Raw genomic sequence first — 21,024 nt, forward strand, 5'->3', positions numbered from 1 at the left:
AATCCCAAAGCAGAACCAACCCACCAAAAGCCAACAGTGACTCCAACATCTCTGACTGCCATCCCAGCCCACTCCTCTTTTCCATAATAATTCAGATTAATAACTATCCACTTGTGCCTCATCCAACCTCCTTGCCATCATCAGACCCCACTTTTGGATGTATCTCTTTGTCAAGGACAATGCCTAAAAATTTTATTTTCAGATAGTCTTACCTTTGCTCTCTCAATGTCATTCTTCTATTTTTGAGTGAAATGTCAGCTGTGTAAAATGGACAACACTGGGGCCAGGGAGATGGCTCAGTGGAATAAGTGCTTCCCTGGCAAATGCAAGGGCCTGAGTCCAATACCCGGTTTCGCAAAAAATAAATAAATAAATAAAATGGAAAACACTTCCCTTACAAAAATGTTTGAAAAATCAAATAAAACAGCATACATAAAATATCTCACACAGTTCCTGGCACAATAATTGCTTTTTAATGCACATTACTTTCCCTATGTTTGGCCACTCTCAAATCCATTAATTTATTCTGGATGAATCTGTCAAGCCCACGAGGCTGCGAGCTCCTTTGGGTGCTCTGCATCTGGCACAATATCTGCAACCAGGTTTCCCAGGTGTGTCTGACAAGGGACACTCCCCTAGGACAAATGGAAAGCAGAAGCAGCCCCAGAATGTTCCTCCGGGACACCCTCTGACTTCATAGCTAATTGTGGATGTGTTATTTCCAGTAAATAGTTAAAGACCCTACTCTTGGTCACTGAATAGGCAGTCTCAGGACACAGCCTAAATTCTTATCTCTCTCTCCTCTCTCTCTCTCTCTCTCTCTCTCTCTCTCTCTCTCTCTCTCTCTCTCTCTCTCTCAAGCATTTTTATCTAATCCACATATTACTGCTGCATTATTTCTGTTATTCTCAATGTAGAGAGCAGAAACCTAGAAGATTCTGGGTAAACACTTAACCCAAGATGGTGCCACTTACCAGTGATGGAGCCAGAATTCAACCCAGATCTGCCCTGTTCAAAGCTTATGCCCCTAGCTACAAAGATGCTCTGCTGCCCACTCAGAGGTGCTCATGCAGGGAAGGAATGTCTTACCTGCTGCCACCTTTTTGCCCTCCTTCAGCTGGTTGGCCACATGTTCAGGCAGCATGGCGTAAAGCAAGGTCTCTGTCTTCTTCTTTTCGATAGCGAGGTGCTTGGAGAGGATACACAGCTCCTCCTTCTTCCTCTCCAGCTGGTTGGACAGCTCCATCTCTGCCAACCTCTGCTGGTTAAGGAGGATGAGGTCTCTGGTGGTGTCATGGGGGGCAATGTCTGAGAGATGCATCTTGCACTCCTCCAGCTCCTGCAGGCTGCGGAGCTTTGGTGAGCACATGAAAATCATGCACCGCAGGGACTCCATCCAGATCATCTGACCTTCTCATCGTAGAGAGAAAAGAAACAAATATTCCTTAAGCAAGATAGGATGAGATGAACTCAACAGAGAAGCACAGGCCACTCACACAGCATATCTTTTGGTCTGGCACAGTTGTGCTTTCTCCCTGTTAGCCAAGGGTGGTAGAATTATCTATATATTGTCTCCACTTATTCACCTCCCCATTTTGGCACAACCAGTCTCTCCATGGCTGCTTCCTGACTTCAAGGGGTCTCCCAGTTAGGAACTCCAACATGCTGACTCCAACACCAGTCTTTACCCAGCTTTGCTGCTCTTGATAGGATTAACCTGATCCTCCCTGGAATCTCACTTTCCAGGGCTTTCTGACGCTACTGTCTCAGCAAAAATCCTCCTCACACATTGAATATTTCTTTATAACTTCTTTTCAAATCTCATTCCTTGAATTTCAGAATTCTGGCTTTGTCCTGATGTTTCTCTAACACTACATTGTGCCTTATGCTGTGCCCTGTACTATGCTGACCATGAATCTGAATTTCCAGATCTTTGCTTCCTGGGTTAGATCTTTAAAAATTGATGTGTTTTTTAACTTACTGCACAAGGAACATACATTTATTGGAGAAAAGGTAGATGTGAAAGAGAATAATGAAAACCATAATCACATCACATAGACAATTACTGTTACTTAGTACTTTGGTATAAACATTTTAGTTACCAAAAATGCAACTATCGCTTTCTTCATAATCTAAAGTTTTCATAGAAAAGTATAGAAAAGACTTTCTTCCATAGTATTCAACATAATCATCAGTCTAATAGACAGAGAGCTCAGAATGTGAGCCCCTTCACATCATAGCCCAAAATTGGCTCAAGATGATTAAAAGACTAATGTAAGAGATAACTCTATCAGACTCTTGAGAAGCTCCAAGAAGATACAGAGAAAAATGACATTGGATGTGGCAATAATTTCTTGGCTATGATATTAAAAGCACAGGTAGAAAGAGAAAAATTAGATAACACAGACTATTTCAAAACAAGAGACTTCAATGTATCGAAGGTCACCATGAACAGAGTGAAACAGAAGCCCATGGAATGAGAGAAAATATTTGACAATAGTGTATTTGATAAGGAATTAATATGCAGAGTTTATGACCTACAACTCAACCACACACACACACACACACACACACACACACACACAAAGAAAAAGAAACATGTAGAACATAGACAAGAGACTCAAATAGACATTTCTCCAAAGACTCTGTAGACTAGACCAAAAATATGAATTGATGCTAAAGGTCACTTATCAACAGAACAGTGCAAGTCAAAGCCATGTCTCCACAGTCCCTATTTGTCACTACAAATAGGCTAAACAGGGAGGTCATAATGAGTTACAGCACAGAGGGAAACAAAACACAAGAACATTGTGAGAAATTGTAGAATATTATTTCTTTTGGGCCCCATAATCTCCTTGATCAGAAAATTTGGGACATCACTGAGTTACAGGATGTTAGTACAGGTTCTCCTATGTCCTGAGTCCTCACCGACCTTGAAAGGCTAGGGCCAAAATGTTGGCTGTCCTTGCGGCCCTTCTTTTTCTCTAATTTTTGGTCTTCAAACTTAAGATGTTAACCCTCCAGAAGAGAAGCTTAATGATATTATTACTTTATAACATAGGCATTTGAGCTTAACCTCACTACCTGTTCAAATAGAAATTGTAACAGCATTTATTTAATAGATTTGTTGTGAGAACCAAGAAAATTCATGTCAAAATCTGAGAACTTTATTTGCTTTGTCAATAAATGTAACATTTATTACTAAAAAAAAAAAAAGCCATGTCACACTCATTACAATGGATATTAATTAAAAAACCAGAAAACAGAGCTTATGAGGATGTGGAAACATTGAAGCCCTGTGTCTTGTTGGGTGGAATGGAAAATGGTTCGGCAGCTATGACAAATAATATGACAGTTTCTCAATGAACTAAAAATAAAATTACCATAGGGCTCAGCAATTCCACTTCTGGATATACTCAAAACGACTAAAGCCAAAGACTCTAAAAGACACTTGTACACATAGTAGTATTGTTCACATTAGCCAAATGGTAAAATTAGCCCAAGTATTCATCAAGAAATGAATGAATAAAAAATATAAATATATACAGTAGAATATTATGCAGCCTAAAAAGGATGGACATTCTAATGTATGGTACAGTGTGGATGAATCTCTAGCACATTACAGTAAGTGAAATGAGTCAATTGCAAGGAAAAATACTGTAGGATTCCACTTATAAGAAGTACCTAGAGTACCTAGGTCACAGAGACAGAAAATAGAATGATCACTGCCAGAAAATGGAGAAAAGATGAATAAGAAATTATTGATCAGTAGTTATAGAGTTTCAAATTACAAAAGATGAAAAAAAGTTCTGGAGATGGGACTATGGCAATGGATATGCACACTGTGAATGCACTTACTATATGTGTAGAGTCCATTTGTATCTAAACCAGAAATGGCTTAAGAAATACAATGCATCAGGCCAAGTGGAGATGTCAGAAAAACATCCTGTTCTCAGTGTAGTTCCTGCTCAGGTGTTTAGGAAGTTGGAAAACTGTGTCTGGTCTCCTTCCACTCAATCTCCCAAACAGGCAGGGAGCAAAGGGAAGAAGTGAGTTATTACCTCGGAGTTTGAGTGTGGGCCAATCTTTCCATGCTTCAGGCATCATTTCTTTTCGTGTCTTCAGAACAAATTGACTGTTGATAAATTTGCAGATGCTGGAAATGTCGAAGGTAACTTGAGGATGAATGATGGTGAAATACTCATCTAATTGAATCTTCTGGGTCTGGATTCCTGGAAAATACTTCTGAATATTCACTCCAGCTTGCTTGACCCTTAGCTATCCAAGGAGGACAGATTTCAGGGGAATAGAAAGCAACCTCCACCATAAAATTTCTTTTAAAAATAATATTTTGGCCATGCTTTGTGACTCACTGGGGAGAAAGGGGGTCAGTAATGAAATAAACATCATCTAAGTAATAACTTTTTAGAACAGTTATATCTGCAGCTAATGTCAAAAGGGGAAAACAATAGTACAGACATATTCAGGAGTCATATTTCTAACTAGTAAGGAAGAGATTTTAAAGCTCTCAATGGAGCCAGTAGATCTTTCTTACCCATCTAAAACCTTTCAGTCTCTGTTTTTGTCTCTGTCTCTATTTCTGTCTTGTCTCTCTAGCTAATAAAGAAACTAGCAAATTCTGTAGTACTTACACTAGTATCTAGGCATGGGCACAGGAGTCCTTGAAAGTGGTGAGGGAATTTTTCAGTGCTACTTTCACATAAAAAAAATAGAAGGAAAAAAGGAAGTGGGGATTCTTCACATATAATAATGCCAAGTGCCAGCATAACATCCAGGAACACTAAACTACCACAATACACTGTAATGCTAGAGAAAGCAATTTCATCTTTTGGCATGTCCATAGCTTTAACTAATTTTCTGTTAATCTATGCCAAAAACTTATAAGAAAAATTTTTAAGTGAATCATAATTTAAAATATTCACAGTGGAAACAATAATAACAATAATAATATTTTGTGGCATCAGGAAAATGCCTTATATGGTAATTCTTAGTTGCATTATATAGAGGTGTTCATTTACTTCAGTGAGATCATAATTTCTTTTAGGGTGGAGACTATCCTCAAATGAGTAAATTTCATAAGAATCTGTATCAGCAATCATCTAGTAGGTAATGACTTAATATATTCATGGGCCTGAATAAGTATCAGAGAAAAATACAATAGCTAATGGTGCTTTAAGTTTTTTGAACATGTTCATTTTCCTACTTGTTCTTTAAATAAATACATAAACAGTCCAGCTCACATATATTTTATCCATGGACATCAATAACCTTCAAATTGAGTCCTCTAACAGCCCACACAGAACATGGCAGGAGTACCAAGCTTTCCCCGACAAGACACAGGATGTCAACTATGGTGGGATCAAGATATTCCTCCTGATGTTCACAAAGGTGATGAGAGCTCATGCCTGGCATTCCATTCAACCACTGTTATGACCACATTCTGATGTTTCTGTATGAAATAAATCTCAACTTTATTTCCTCTTCTCTTTTTTCTACTGGTAAATTTTTCAGTTTATTCATTAGCTCAAACCTCCTTCTCTATCTACCAAGAAGACTTTGCATTTTGGTTTCCAGAAAATTTCACAATATGAACTGAGTTCAGTGTGCCATCTGGACCAAAGTCGAGTCCCCCAAGGCCTTAAAACTTCTCAGGGACTTAAAAGCATTCTCCCTTTCTTGGCTTATCTCCAACTCCAAGCTCCAGAGAGAAAAGGCCTCTTACCACTTCATCAAAGACAATGTGGAAAGGAAAAGCAATGCAGAAGGTCTTCACGTCCATCCAGAGTGTCTCAGGATAAAGGGGCTGGAAGGCATCACAGAGGTGCCCTGGACACAGAAAGAGAGAGCTCTAATGAGAGGCAGCTCCTGCTGTGGCCCTCACACAGAGCTAAGTTTGGGATAAGGATAGAATCCAAAGTGTTTCACAGGCAAAGTGTGATCCCTGCTTTTTTTTTTTTTTTTTTTTTTTTTGCCCAAGGTCCCTTAGCATCTCCAGATGGCCATGGCAATTTTTCTTCCAAATTAAAACAAACAGAAAACTTGCTACCAGGTTGAGAAGCCCTCCTGCCCCCTGCCAAGTTTCTGCCCGCTGCTGAAGAGTTTCTGGGCCAATTGAGTATGTCTCTCCATGAAAACAGAGTCTGCATTGAAATGGTGACAGCCAGACAATGAGCTAGCAGAGCAGAGCATGTGCACTGGGCCCAGCATCAGGGACATTTGCCATGCAGCTTTTTAGACTGACAGTTTTGGGTGGCACATGAAAATTTAACCAACAGTCCTATTTGGCAGGGGGTAGAGATTCGAAATGGAACCTTTTTGATATGAAAATCTCCTAGACAAAGGATGTCAATTGTGTGTTTGACTCATTTGCTACAGCTTGAAGGAAACAAAGTGCAGCTCTTTGAGCTCTGCAGACCTTCTCCCAGACACACATCATCTGACCCATCCAGCCATGGTAAGGAGCATCTAGCTACCTTTTCCCAGTGAATCAGAGCCCTTATTCCCACTCAGGTGTCAGGTGCCATTGTTAGACCAGCTCAAGGCCCACAGGAGTACCATAGACAGCTTCTTGTCTTCATTTTGCAAGCAGAAATTTAAGAGACCTTGTCTAAAGTCACACAGCTTCTCAGGGACAGGGCCAGAAATCTACTTCCTTGGCTCTTACTCTACTGTGTTTTGCCCTACTGGACAATCATTGCTATTATCCACAGCTTCCTAGTCCAGAAATGCTTCTCAGTTAGGAAAACCTGGATCCAGAAGATGAACTATGGAAAATTCCTAGCCCTAATACATCAATGTCCATCATCATTGTTTTCCTCAGTCCCCAAATCCCCAGTTGAAACTGATTCCACTCCTTTTTCTGGTGGCGTTCTCTGATGATAGAAGAGAGTGCCTCTGTGTTACTCATATAAATAGGAGACTGAAAGTTGGAACCTGATATTTTAAAGTTAAAAACCAAGAATGCCAAATCCAGGCTCTGAAGAAAGCAGAGGTATCACAATCACAGTAAGTTTTGCTTCACATCCAGGGGCTACTTCCCTGGGGAACCTGGCAGTCTTTCTAAGACACTGGGACAAGAGCCCACCTACCTTTTCCAAACATGACTAGGCTCCTCACAATATCCCAGTGAGATTTCTTCCTAGGACAAACAGAGATTTTCAAATACGTCTCCTTCATCCTAAGGAATGCTGCCTCAAGAGCCTGCAAAAGGAAGGGAAAAAAGCAAGGGTACCTGCAGATGTGACTGCAGATGTGCCAACCCTATCTGCCTAGTGGACCACCGAGTGGAACAGTGTCTGGGAACAGAGACCAAGAGTCTGGAGCTCCCAAGGATTTTTATCTTGTCTTCCTGCTGTTTCTCTACCAAAGGAATAAGAATATTTTATAAAATCTCAAGAACAGTGTAGGCAGCGATGGTAAACCTTGTAAAGCTCTCAATGATAACAAACAGCCTGCTACAGCACAAATGCTAAAGGTTCCCTATCACTTGTGTAGAGTGGTATCTGGCAGGAAAATCACACAGAAACATCATTTTCAGTGGTCACAGATGCAGCAGTAAATATACCTCGAGATAGTTTTTTCACTCTCCAGACATGTACCCGATGCCCAGGACTCACAGGCATATCTGAGTATTTTACAGGCTATGTGACACAGAGAGCTGCTCCCCTGACATGTGTGGGACCTCTGCTGGGGCTGCAGTTACCCCGTGAGGTAGCCAAACATAAGAACTTAAGTAGACACTGAACCTGTGACCAGCTCCAGCTTCTCATGGGCACTGGGGACATAGTGGGCCAATTTACTTCAGAGATGGTGAAATAAGGTATCAGGTACAAGATTCGAATAATTTATACTGGTAATTTGATAAATGACTATTGTGCTGGGCTAAGGTAATCCCAGAGAGTCTCTAGCACGTGGCCAGTGAACCCAACCCAGTACCTCTCATCTCACAGTGATTTTGCCCCTTACCTGGGACACTGGCCCTTCTTGGTTGCCACACCTGGGGAGGCAGGGTTCTACTAGAATCTGGGGACTTAGAATGCTGCTGAACATCTTATATTGCAAAAGACAGCCCATCACAGCAAAGAATTATTTTGTCCAAAAGGTCAGCAATCCCCAGATTAAGAAATCCTGCCTGAATTCCACTATTAGAAGATCCAGATGATTGCGTTGTCTGCATAGATTTTTTCAAAGCTGGCAACTCTGCCCTGGAGAATTGTGCTTCCTGAAGATGTAGCAAGCTCAGTACCTTACAGTTTCTCTGGGTATCCTCACTATCTTGTAACCTGATTGGATGTGCACTTCTCATCTTCCTGTGAGTCTTCTGTACAATCAGAAATACAACGTGCTCTTTTTTCCCTGTCCTCTCCACTTCTTCATTCATGTCCAAGATATCCATACTCACATCAGTGTCAAAGAAGTCCTTAGCTACAGCCCCAATGATACCTGAGGCAGAAGAACATATCTTGGTAAGGGATAGTAGAAAGTAGTTTTCCAGAAAAAAAAATCATTTAAAAAATCAATTTAATATTTCTGATAGACTTTTCAGCGTTTTTCAAGACCCTGCCTCAAAAGAAGCAGCATATCACAGATTAATGAAGTAAAAATATATAGGGAGTTAAGTTAGATATGTGTGGATATCAAATTTATCCCAGCCCATCTAATTTCTAATTCAGCATCTGTTGTTGTTGTTTTTCTGGAATGCATTTAACTCATTGACCAGACCAAATGGAAATAATGTAAGCAAAATTCAGTTGTAAATGCAATAAGGATCATGTTTCTAATTTTCTCTGGAAATTTTTCCAGGATTAGAATATTAAATACAGAGAATGTGTGAAGATGTTCGTCACAGTGATGTTTACAATAGCAAAATGCTGGTATCAACTAAGGTGCAAACTAGGGAAATAGTTAAGACACAATATGAAATTCATGCATTCCTTTAAAATGTGATTTTAAACACTATGAAAACATTGACATGTGCTTTTTATAGTAAGTACAAAAAGTTGATATGAAATAATATTTGTAGAATTATCAGGACTGTGTAAACATCTGCATAATTTAAAATGATAAAAGAAAAATTGAAATTTTTTCCTTCTGTTGGTACTTTGAAAACATTTTAAAAGCTTAATAACTTCAAAAGTCATGACCAAGAGAGCAAGGACTTCAACACACATATGTGCTCCCACCACACGGCCAGCCCTTCTCCATCCAGGAGAATCATACAGAAGCCTTCCTCACTCCAGATGCCTCAGAGCTTTTGGACTCTCAAAGCTTTTCATACCTGGAACAATGTGACATAGACCACTTCTGTCTGAGTAATAATGGAGAAGCATTTCCCCATGTTTTCCTTTTTCCACACGAAATGATGGTGCAATCATCTCCTAATGTTAAAAAAAAAAGTGTTCCCAGTGAATGCAAATTGTTTAAATTTAAGACCTTGGGAAAAAATAGCACTTATCCACTATAGCAACAGGACTGTAGCTCCAAGCTTTCTCCAGTCACGTAACACTGAACATGGCTTCAGCCTCTACATGTCAATTACTCTCTGACTAATTCCCTAAATACTTCCATATAGCAAGTATTATCCCCATTTTAAAGAGGAAGATGGGCCAGCCAGATAGCTCAGCAGACTAAAGCACCTGCTTAAACAGAGCACAGCAGCCAGAGTTTGATCCCTGCCTTGCTGTGCTGGCCCCCAGGGCATGCTGAGATGGTGACTGAGACTGGGTGTGGTGGCACACCCCTGTAATCCCAGCACCTGGGAGGCTGAAAGCAGAAGAATCACTACAGGTCTGATCTACATAGTGAGACCCTGTAGACCCTGCAGACACTGCACTAAATACATAAAAAATAATAATAGTAAAAATAAAGAAATAAAGAAGAAACTGGGGCTCAGAGAAACTAAAGCTAGATTAATGGTGGAACAATGGCTGATCCCTGAAATGAGCCTTGGCACCATGCCATGCAACATCCACTCATACTCCAAGAGTTTGGAGGTAGGAGAAAATTTTAGTGAGTTTCTCTAGTGCTCAGCCTATGACCCAGGCATCTGTACTCACAGCAAAACATGGCCTCAGATGGATTTAAAAGGGGAATATATTGATTAATTCCTTGTTCTGGAAAGATCATACTACTATCCGTGGTATCAAGTTACACATTTGAAAAGCAAATATCCCCAAGGACACACCAGAAGAAATCCTCTTTCTTCAGGAGTAAGTGTTGACTTTCAAATATGCCTCATCTCACCATAAATAATAGGTAGATTAGAAAAGGAGATTGTGTGGGAGATTTTCTGAGAGAAGCAGTGTTCTCATCGGCTTGATTTCTGCACGATTCACCACCCTGTAGACACAGCTTTAAGCTTGAGAGAAAAGTTTAAGAAAGTAGTTTCCTTTTCCTTTCCATGGTGGAGGACTGTAGTTTCAAAGAATTTCCTTTTTTTCCCCTAATATTTATTTTACTATCCAAACATATATACAGAGACAAAAATGCATATGTTTGTATGTATGTATACTTATATTTTGACTAAATGTAAAGGGCATCTGAGGAAGTACGGATAAAAGGTACATGGCAAAAGAGGGAAGTAAAATTGAATTTGAAAATTTATCCATATGCTCCATAGTGAAAATAAAACAACAGAATGCAGAGGTGGAAATGGAGACCCATGTACTCTGATTCATCCCCAAATCCCTCCTAGACTTTCTTCAAAGATGCTCCCAGGACTCCTTGCTTTTAGTTCTGCTAGTCTCTAAATAATATAATTATATATTTATTGATTGATTAAAGAAGAGATATTTTGAAAGTGGAAGATGAGGGGGAAAAAAGGATAATAAGCATCCCAAAACATAGCCTTTGGAGACATATGCTCCTGAACTTGGGCTTTCACATAGCACCACAGCATCACCATAGTGATTTACAGCAGATATTTGACTTTTCTGTTTTTCTTGACTTTTTTTTTTTCCAGAACTGGGGATTGAACTCAGGCCCTTGCACTTGCCAGGCAAGCACTTATTCTACTGAGCCATCTCCCCAGGCCTGTTTTTCTTGATTTTTAGACAGGGTCTTACTATGTAGTTTAGGCTGGCCTTGAACTCACTATGTAGTCTAGGATAACCTCAAACTGACATCAGTCCTACTGCCTCAGCCTCCCAAATACTGGGATTACAGATGTGTGCCACTAACCTGGCCATATTTGACCTTTCTGGCCCTCAGTTTTCTCATATATAGAGGGGGAAATAAGCATCCCTAATCTTAGAAATGTGAAGAGGATACATCAAAATTCATTAATTGCTCAGCATAGCATCTATCTCATAATTAGCAGTTAATAAAAGTTAGCCTGAAGAGGCAAAGTTAAAAGCATGATTATAACCAAGCATAAATACATGCTTTATGGAAAATCAGCATTATCTTATTTTATTCTTGTCTAAAGAGACAATTTATAATAGTCTAGTATGAAGTACTTGATATAGCTAACAAGTATTACTGCAAGGATTTTATCCCACCTTCTATAACATTTAGGTATTTTATCTATCTAATTAATATGCTAAATGTTCTCACAAATCACCAGACAGGTTTTATTCTCTTCTTCTCTAACAATATAGCTTTGGCCTATGGAGTTGTGGGGGGAGGGTGACTGTCAGAGAAGGTAGCAGGGCTGGGTATAAAAATAATGGACTTGGGATTTCAGAAACTTGATTCCTTCCCCTCTTGTTCATGAGGGTAATAGTGACATGAGAGCAATATCTGAAACATGAAAGACATTCCATAATGTCTTTTACTTCATGAGTGAATAGAGGACCATTAGTATTTTATCCAGAACTATAAATCAATATACTAGCCAAATTTTAGGTGAAACATTTGATATTTAAAAATGTAATGGAAGTTGTTTGAAGGAACTAAATATGTTTTGATATTCTAATTGTTGTGCTTTAAGCAAGAAATTTTATAAGTGGTTGGCATGAAAATTCTTGTAATTTTAAAACTTGCCTTAATGAACAGAGAGAAAAGGAACAAGGAAGAGTTACTATTTATAGAAATGCCTATTACAGTATCAAGGACTTCTATATGTTGTCTTCTTTAATCCACACATCATTATGAGGTAGGGAAGTTATTTTATTCCTACTATTCTTTTTTGTCTCTGTGTCCAATGTTATAAAAAAAAAAGTGCTTAGTAAATAGATACTTGATAAATATTTAGTAAATAAGCAAGGGTAAAATTCTGAGGTTCAGAAAGGACAACTAGTCATGCCCAACAGGTGATACTGTTACCAGCAGGCACTGCAGAAAACCATAGAGCAAAACCCTTCCATCTGCAAGGCCCATCCCCGGCAATGTGACTATACTGGCACCTGCTCTGCTCATTGAGAGATGCACAACTATGCTTTCCCTGCCCCCAAATTCCACAAGGCGGAAAACTCCTTCTTTCCCCATTAAATCCTTTGTGTATCCTCACTTCCTGCTGATTTCCTGCATGAAAATTACAAGAATTGCATGCTCATTTCCCGCCTCTCCAACTCAGGGGTTCTCAAAGGGAATCAACAACCACGGTTGCTTGCACAGAGCTTTGTCAGCTTCTCCAGGATTACACAGCCTCTGAACTGTGGTCAGACAGTAGTGCAAGCCCATCAGACAGCCCAGGGTCTTTGTACTCATATCCTCAAGAAATTCACATGATAACAGTAGAACAGGCACAAAAATTCATTCTACTTAAAGTCCATTAAAGTTTCAGACTCTAAGTTCTTATGCTAAATATAGGTTTGCCTATATTACGTCTATAAGAGTGCATAATATTTAATGGCTCATATCAGCATAAATAATCCTACATCTCTTTATAACAACCCTGAAAATGTGGTTACAAACATGAAATATACAAATAGTGAAGCTATAAAGGGATCTAAAAGTTAATATAGACATTTTAAATAAAATAATGAACTACTACTATAATATGTAAATATTACTTTGTGTTGTCAATGAAACATTTTCTTATCTATGAAGGAAAAGAGTCTAGGTATCTGAATTTCCAATGAGTCTACAAAGAATAAAACCAAGGCATGAACTCCAGAAGTACATATCCCACTAGGAAAATTAGTTTCTTAGCATTTCAGTTATTCACCCCATGGGTTAATCAGAACTGGATGATTTCTGATTCTGGCTTTCAGTCCTGTCAAGTCTTTCCTTCTGATATCTGGATAACATGAATTTGGCTGCATAAGTTATTTATCAGCCTCATCCAGGCCAGGAAAACTTACGAAAGATTTTGTGAATCTACTGAAACTTGGCCGTTTTCCAGCCTTTGTTCCCAATGTGACCAGACTCCTAGATTTCATGTTAAGCCCACACTGGCCCCATTGAGGGGTCCATCTCTTATCGCAAAGCTGAACCTCTCTTGGATATTTTTTTGTCAGCCATTTTATAAAGGTGGCCAACAGGTATTTCTTTTCCTGTTTCTCCTTAAGATAACTCCTTGGCCACTGACTCCAGGGACCAAAACTTCTGGAGCCTAACAAAGGGGAAGCAGCTGGTTTTGACCTACTCCTTTTCAAGGGGAGTGAGGAGATCACCCTAAAACATGGAGCAGGTGCTTCTGCTCTGGACCATCAAGACCAGCACTGACAGTGTTACCTGATAAGACAGGGCGAGGTAACTGTGGAGGGCATCTAGGTTTTCAATAAACTCCATGAGATTCCCTCCCAGTGTCCGCAGCATCTGGTCGTAGCCAGATATCTTACAGAATTCAAAGAAGTATTCTCCAAAGAGCTTCAGAATGGCTTCAAGGGGTACACCTGTAGAATGCAAAGCATACCCACAACAAAATCACCTGAAGTTTATTTTTCTCCCTTGAGTGGTCTTTTGTTACCTACAATGTATTCAAATCTATGAGATTCTTTTTTTTTTTTTTTTTTTTTTTGCATTTTAGGGAAGGGTCTACAAGGTGTTCAAGGTCTCACTACTAGATTGGACTCGTAGTGATCCTTTTGTTTACAGCCTCCCAAGAGCTAGAATTCTAGGCACGCGCCACCACTGCCAGTCTCAATTGCCATACCGCATACCCTGGAGGTGGGGTCAGCATGGTAGGCTAGGCCTTGGGGATTGAACCCCCAGCCCCTGCACCTGCTTTCAGGTGCTTTAATCCACTGAGCTATTTTCCAGCCCTGAGATTCTTAACTAAACTATTGTCTCAGCCTTTATCTTGCTCACCAGAGAAATGCCAATAACATCACTGCCACAAGACCATCATAGGGAACTTGCCACAGCCATAGGTGCTCACTAATCATGGTTTTTCTCTCAACCCCACCTCCTCTTTTCCATGGCATCCATATTATCTTCACTACTGAATCCAGTGCCCAGATCAAGACCCACTCTGGGCAGAGCACGGGATGGCCCTCTGCCCCCTGCCCTGTCACCTCCAACATCTTCAAAAGAACAGTGGAAAGTGTAACCAAAGGTGACCTCAGGAAAGACTTAATACTGCAATGCAAAGATAATTCCAAGGCTCTGCTCCCCTGGTTCACCTAAAGAGGGCTACCAACATCCACAAGACTTGCCCTTTCTCTCTGCCTTGTCAGATCATAGTCTCCCTTCAAAGTTCAGGTTTAACATCACATGTTCCATGAAGTGCCTGTGACTCTGCTAGGTCACACTGAATTTGTTCTTCCTAAATGCTGCTTTTTTCTTTTAGTAACTTTAGAGTGACACCAATGGGCAGCACACCTGTGCTACATATTTTTGGAGACAGACACAAAATGGGTTTTTGATGAATTCCCAGGAGTAGGAAAGGACTGATGTCTATCTCTCTCTCCCTCCCCTGACTGCACTGTTTGGATAGCAAATATTTTTTAAAATTAGTCTATCTGCTGCTGTATCCACTAGTCATGTTCTTTTACTCAATATTTGTCAAAGACTTGGAAGGTGGATGATCTTATTATCATGTCTCCCTTTTTTCAGATGAGCTCGCTGTGGCTGTGAGTTCCATGAACTGACCCCAACTGTACAGCGTCGCAGAGACCAGAGATGCTGCACAGGCTGTAATTCCAAATTCAGTGCTTTCAGTGCTGTGTTCTGCAGCTTCTGGAGCAGCACTTCAGGACACAGGCTCTCCCAAGTGCAGCAGCTGCTTATGAGCTGTCATCACTGACACACGAGCAGGGCACCCGTTTATGCTGCTGGCCTCAGGCCCTGTGGAAAACACTTTCTTATCTATGGTGAGGTTGCAACTTAAATGAGTCCCAGGAAGCAGAGAATGCCCAGAATGCCCAGGTTAACGGGAGACCTTCTGGACGCACAGTGCAATGCTTCATCCTCGATAAACTCTGATCCTCTGGCTGGATCTGGAGTGTGCAGGAAAGGGGCAATCCAGGTCTGCAGAGCTCTCCAGGAATGAATCCCTGACAGAGGTCACAAGGAGGTCTGGGTACTTCCCAGATTCTGTTGTTTCCTCAGAATCTGAACAACAGATTCTCTGCGGCCAGAACTTTGGGCAGACAATTGTTCTGTTGTCTGAGCAGAAAATAGTCCCTGTTGCTAGAGATAAGCTATATGCCATTCCCAAAATTTCTTAGCCAGGTTTTCTGAATTTAGATAAAGCTGGCAGGTGGGTTGTGATCACGGTTGTGTTAACTGCCTCCACTGGACTCTTTGTTTGTGGGTCTATCCTAGCTAGATGCAGGAAATCTTGCCTATGCTAGTAATCAGAAGACACCTGCTAACTCCCAAGTAAACTAAAATAAATTGTACTCAGGCTCTTTCCGATGTTTATGAGTTCCTGAGAGAAATAAAAATAAATGAGCTGGTATTAAATTGCTCCTTCTTCTCTCTTCCCACCCTCCCTTTACCTCTGAATCTAGCATATGCATGCTGAGAAAATACAGCTGTGATGTTCTGCCTGCAGATGACACTCAGAGCAGGTGCTTCCCGTCACAGGCCAGGAAAAGCCCAGGTCCTCAAGGCCTTTGTTTCCCAAGGGACCTTTCTCAGGGGACCAAGCTAGATACAAGGCAAACAAAGCTATATTCAGTTGGCAGTGGAAGCCTTGGATAGAAAGACCACCTGTTTGATATTTGCTCTAAATCTGAAAACTTACAAAGTTGCCAGAGGTTGGTTGGCCCAGACCCTAGTTATTTTATTTCTGAGGGTGCGGGTCCATAAAGAGGAAAAGATTCCTGGCTGAGAGACTAACTCCTTCTTGAATAACAGTCTTGGGCGTGGGTGTTTTCTATCTGTGGTGGGCTTGGGGATGCTTCTAAAATTCTTAGTTCAGAATGCTTGTGTAGCAGAGCACAAAGACCTCTTTATAAATTCAACACCTGCCTCACTTTTTGTACAGTTTTGCTTCAGTAAATTTAGAATTCCTAGAGCCCTCTAGTGACAGGGGTTCAGGAATATATAGAAAATGGTTTTAAAAAAGAGCCAGAATGAACTCAAGACAAGTATTACACCTTTTAAAATGTTATTTGATAGTGCAAAGAAATGTGTAGCATCTGTAGCTTTTCTATCTCAAATTAGTGTCAGAAAGAAGGGGAATTAAGGAAATGTGTATCTATCTTCTTATTTGTGAAAAATTAAACACCAGCCAGATTAGCAAGGGATTATTGAGATTGGTTACCTATAGGACAGCAGGAGAATAAAATGAAAAAGGTAGAAAAATTCTGATAATAGGAGAGAATGGCACTTTTCTGGGCATAATTTTTGAACAGTTACGATTTTTAAGAATTATATGAATTTCATATGCCTAAATTAACACCATTAAAGACAGACAGAAATCCTAAAATTGAACACAAATAGAAATCAAGAGAAAAATATTTCAACAGAAAAATTTTGAATAACATAATTACTCCCAAGAAATTAACGCAGTGACATCTGAACATGGTATAAAGATTGCTTTGTCCTCAGGCTAAAGATAAAAAGGATTTTGAACAAATATTGAATTGCCCTTAGTAGGTTTCCCTGTTATATCAGTGTAGATTAGTGCAATTCTGAAAGCACCTCCTGGACATTCAAGATGGAGGATACAAATAAATGTATTGTAGATTGTGAAAGTCAGATTTCTCGTTATCTTAGATGGAAATTACAACTGTGGAAAGAAGAACAGAATGAACATAATGAGATCAGAAAACCTATCATGGGAAGGGAGATGATAGATAGACAGACAGATAGATAGATAGATAGATAGATAGATAGATAGATAGACAGATGCATGTGTATCATCTGCCTTTCAGCTCTGTCTCCTGGCAAGGCCTAAAAGCATCAATGAGCTCACTTACTGATGAAATATTAGTTTTGAAAGGCTATTCTCCACTAAGAAGACCCAGAGCCCCTTGGAGAAGTTTAAGATTTCAGGATGGGTCAGGGAAAGTGAAATGAACCTATACCATTTTGTCATGCCAGAAAGTAAAAAGCTAATAAAAATAATAGGAACATTGAGTCAGTTTTGAGGGGATCTCACTACTGGGTCTTAAAGAATGTGAGCACAAAAAATAAATCCAGGTGAGGTAGAATACACCTGTAATTCTAGCACTCTGGGAGGCTGAACCAGGAAGACTGCAAGTTCAAGCCCAGTGTGGGCAACTTAGCTGAGATGTCTCAAAATCAGGGGCAGGGTGTTTTTATGGGTATAGTTTCCTGCAAAAGTCCTGAGTTCAATCCACAGAACCACAATAAAAAATAAACAAATAATACTATTTTTTTAAAAAATAAAAAGCAAAAATTTATACTGATATAAATAGAGAGGAAATGTTCGTTAATGGAATTCTAACTAATAAATAGAAAAGATATAGTACACTTGAAAAATAACCCTTTGCCAACATCATTAAGTATTAGTTCAGACAAGACTCATAAATGAATACTAAAACCATGGAAAAGAAAGTTTGAGAATCAGCACTTGCTCAGTCTGAAAGTACCTCCTCACAAGATACTCCAAAGAGAAAACCAGTAATATTATAGTAGAGAAACCTAGCAGATTTGATTCTACCCAAGTGACCAGATTTAATATCCCCAAAACTTTAACAATATGACATCATGTGCCTCCTGACACAGTGAACTGGGAAGAACAAAAAATCACGCCATAAGCACACCCTGAATTAATACCAGGAGGAATTATTAAATATAATAATAGCTGGCTGCCAAATAGCTGGCCAGAACTTTCTGGAGATACCAATGTTATACCACACAGGTACTCAGGAACTCTTCCAGGTCAAAGAATAAAAAGAAGTGCCAACTGACATGATTCAAGGTTTCCTTTTACTATGAAGAACACAGTATGTCAGTTGGAAAATTCTCCAGAAAGTCTGGACAGTAGATAGCAGCATGGTGTCAATGTGCATTTCCTGAGTGTGATCACTGTCTTATACTTAAGACATATTTAGAAATAAAAGATCATGATGTCTACAGCACACTCATAGTTCACAGGGAGAGTTATAGGAACAGGTACGAAAGAGGCACAGACGCAATATGATAAAATAGTAATGTTTGGGAAACATAGAAGAAAATCAAATGCAAATTCTTTGCACTGTTCTTACAAGCCTTTTGTGACTTTCAATTTGTGTCAAAGTAAAAAGTTTTTGCTGATTGTCCTGAAAAGACCTTAAGAGATCTTTTGTAATAAGACCACGAAGACCACACATGCGTAGCCAACCGAGAAGCTGAGGTGCTGATGGAGTCGGGGCCTGGGTAATATTGTGAATTGTGTTAGGTATAATTGTAACATTATAATTGTATTTTAAAATGTCTTTATCTGTTAGAGACTCATACTGAAATAGTTATGGAAGAATTTATGGGAAACCTGAGATTTGCTTTAAAACATTCCAGCAAAAACAAAAACAGAGAAGGGGTAGAGGAACCAGACAGATGAAATAGGGTTGGAGAAGCACTAATAATCAGTGAAGCTGGGCAGAGGGCACTTGGGCCTCAGTGTTCAGTTCTCTCTACTTTGGTATATACATTAAATCTCTAGTGGAAAGGTGGTTTCTTTTTGTTTAAATGAAAGACTCCTTTGTTAGCAGGAAAATCATGGTTTCAAAGCATCTATGGTTGGCTTCCCAGAAGAGCTGTGGAGTCATCACAACTTCTAAACTGGGTGGAGGTATGAACACAAATTTGTTGATTTAACAAGGCTGGCTCTTCTGTGCTGCCAGGAAGTGTTTCCATTGAGGTGGGTCACAGCTCCAGGGAATGTAATGGGCAGAGTTGGGCAGTCCAGCAAGGGGAAACAGGCCACCTGCTGAAGTCCACGGCAGGCTGTCAGCTGGAGGCAGAGGATTAGACAAAACTACTAGTGCCTCACTGAGCCTCCCAGACAAAAGGCCAGCTCATGGCTGGGCTTCCCACAGCCCTGCCTGGGGGCGCATTACCCAAGACACAGACAACATGGGGCCCTCCTGGGTCCCACTGTCCCCAAGGCAGAGAAATAAACATGACAAAATCTTCCATGTTCACTTTCTCCAAGATTTAGCACTCAAGGGATACTGCTCTGGCTATCTGAAAAAAAGCCCCTTACAGAGTATACCATCTTCCTCAAATGGATCAGGCATACACTAAAATGTTAGGATGTGTTTTGTAAGGAGAAAAATGAGCTTCAAGACAGGAGAAACAGTTACCTGGGCTGAGACTGTCATTTATAGGGAAGAAGCAGGCTAAGTTAGGAGAGCTGAGTTTCAGTTGTAGCAATAAGTTGGCATCAAGAAAGAAAAATGGACATGAAATAGATGAAAGCAGCTCTGGTAACTCCTTGGCAGGGAGGAGGCAGTTTCATTTATTTCTGGCACAACCATCAGCTCATCCCAGAACCAGGGAGAAGGCAGGACTCTGTTGAGTGCCGTGTGTAGGAAAGGACAGGGCCAGGGACTTTGCTGAGCATCCACTCTGCATTAAGCATGTGGCTCCCAGTAATTGATAGGTTGCGGAGGACAATCTCTGAGATGGGCGTCACAGGTACCACTGTTCTTTACCAAAGAGGACTTTGTCCATCAAGTTACACTGTTATTAGGAGCCAGTGTAGCCAGGAGGCCCACTGAGTCTGTCTGGTTCCAGAATCCTCACTGGAGACATGGTAGATGACTCCTTCAGGCAGCTTGACTCATCTCCAGCTTTGAAATCAGAAGACCCAAGTCTAAGTCCCCACAGTCAGTTATTTGCACAGCCTGAGTTATTTGTCCCACCCTCAAAAGGGGATACAGGAGAACTAATGTTATGCCTAATTTCAAATGTGATGCCAGTATAAAATTTAAATTTGTAAATTTTATGTTGTGTCTCTTGTTTTTAAAGAAGTATGTGCAGAGAAAGACTGTTAGTGTTTATTGTTCATTCACTGTTAAAATGCCTTTGCTTTTGAGCTTTTGAGCAGGCAAAGTCTAGACAGACATGGCTGTGCCAAATGGCTGTTGGGTGTTGTTTTGAATTTTGTCATTTCAGATCACTAATAGCCCACTTACACACTAAGTAGGCACTTATTCATCTACAGAACAATTCCTTATGCAACGTACAACCTGCCATCTGGTCCCAACATGAGTAATGCTAATTAGAAAGCACAGAGCTGTGCAGTGTCACAGGGGTCTGGAAAAGTCCCATAATTGCTTCAAGGTAGGAAAATTGTATTCTGGTGTTCACTTGGAAAGCAAGTATGACCAAGAATGCTTTTCTCTTATTACAGGGAGAAGCTGACCAGTACATCCTATTAAACAGTATCTTGGCCCTTTTTCTCTCATTGTTGGGACAAAATGCCCAACACCCAAAATTAAAGAAGGAACAGTTTATTTAGCTCACAGTTTGCAGAGCTTTCAGTCCCTAATCAGCAGGCTCCAAGATAGAGCAGCACATGGCAGAGGGCAGTAGTTCACAGTAGCAGAAAACAGCAGAACAGCAAGAGGAAAAGAGGAGGAGCAGCAGAAGAAAGCAAGCCTTTTTTCATCCCTTGTATTTTTTTCCATAATTTTATTGAGAAACAAATAGCAATGAGACAGTTTCAAACCAAATTGGTAGGACAGTTTCAATAATTAACACATTGCATACATTCTT

The 21,024-nt window shown here is 40.2% G+C and overlaps 1 protein-coding gene and 1 pseudogene across 1 annotated transcript in view; both read right to left on the minus strand.

Annotated features, from left to right (window-relative positions):
- LOC111817208 overlaps window positions 1-49 on the minus strand; it is a 7,722-nt pseudogene extending 7,673 nt beyond the window's left edge.
- LOC101570006 (guanylate cyclase soluble subunit beta-2) overlaps window positions 1-21,024 on the minus strand; it is a 90,464-nt gene that overhangs the window by 22,238 nt on the left and 47,202 nt on the right. The window contains exons 7-13 of the mRNA XM_023717255.1: window positions 13,639-13,799; window positions 9,299-9,398; window positions 8,267-8,463; window positions 7,110-7,221; window positions 5,744-5,847; window positions 4,062-4,278; window positions 1,090-1,410 (exon numbers count right to left, since the gene is read on the minus strand). Coding sequence (XP_023573023.1) covers window positions 1,090-1,410; window positions 4,062-4,278; window positions 5,744-5,847; window positions 7,110-7,221; window positions 8,267-8,463; window positions 9,299-9,398; window positions 13,639-13,799 — 1,212 coding nt within the window. The remainder of the gene's footprint in view (window positions 1-1,089; window positions 1,411-4,061; window positions 4,279-5,743; window positions 5,848-7,109; window positions 7,222-8,266; window positions 8,464-9,298; window positions 9,399-13,638; window positions 13,800-21,024) is intronic.

The sequence above is a fragment of the Octodon degus genome, unplaced genomic scaffold (genome assembly GCF_000260255.1).
Source record: "Octodon degus isolate 3935 unplaced genomic scaffold, OctDeg1.0 scaffold00051, whole genome shotgun sequence".
Taxonomy (NCBI): Eukaryota; Metazoa; Chordata; class Mammalia; order Rodentia; family Octodontidae; genus Octodon; species Octodon degus.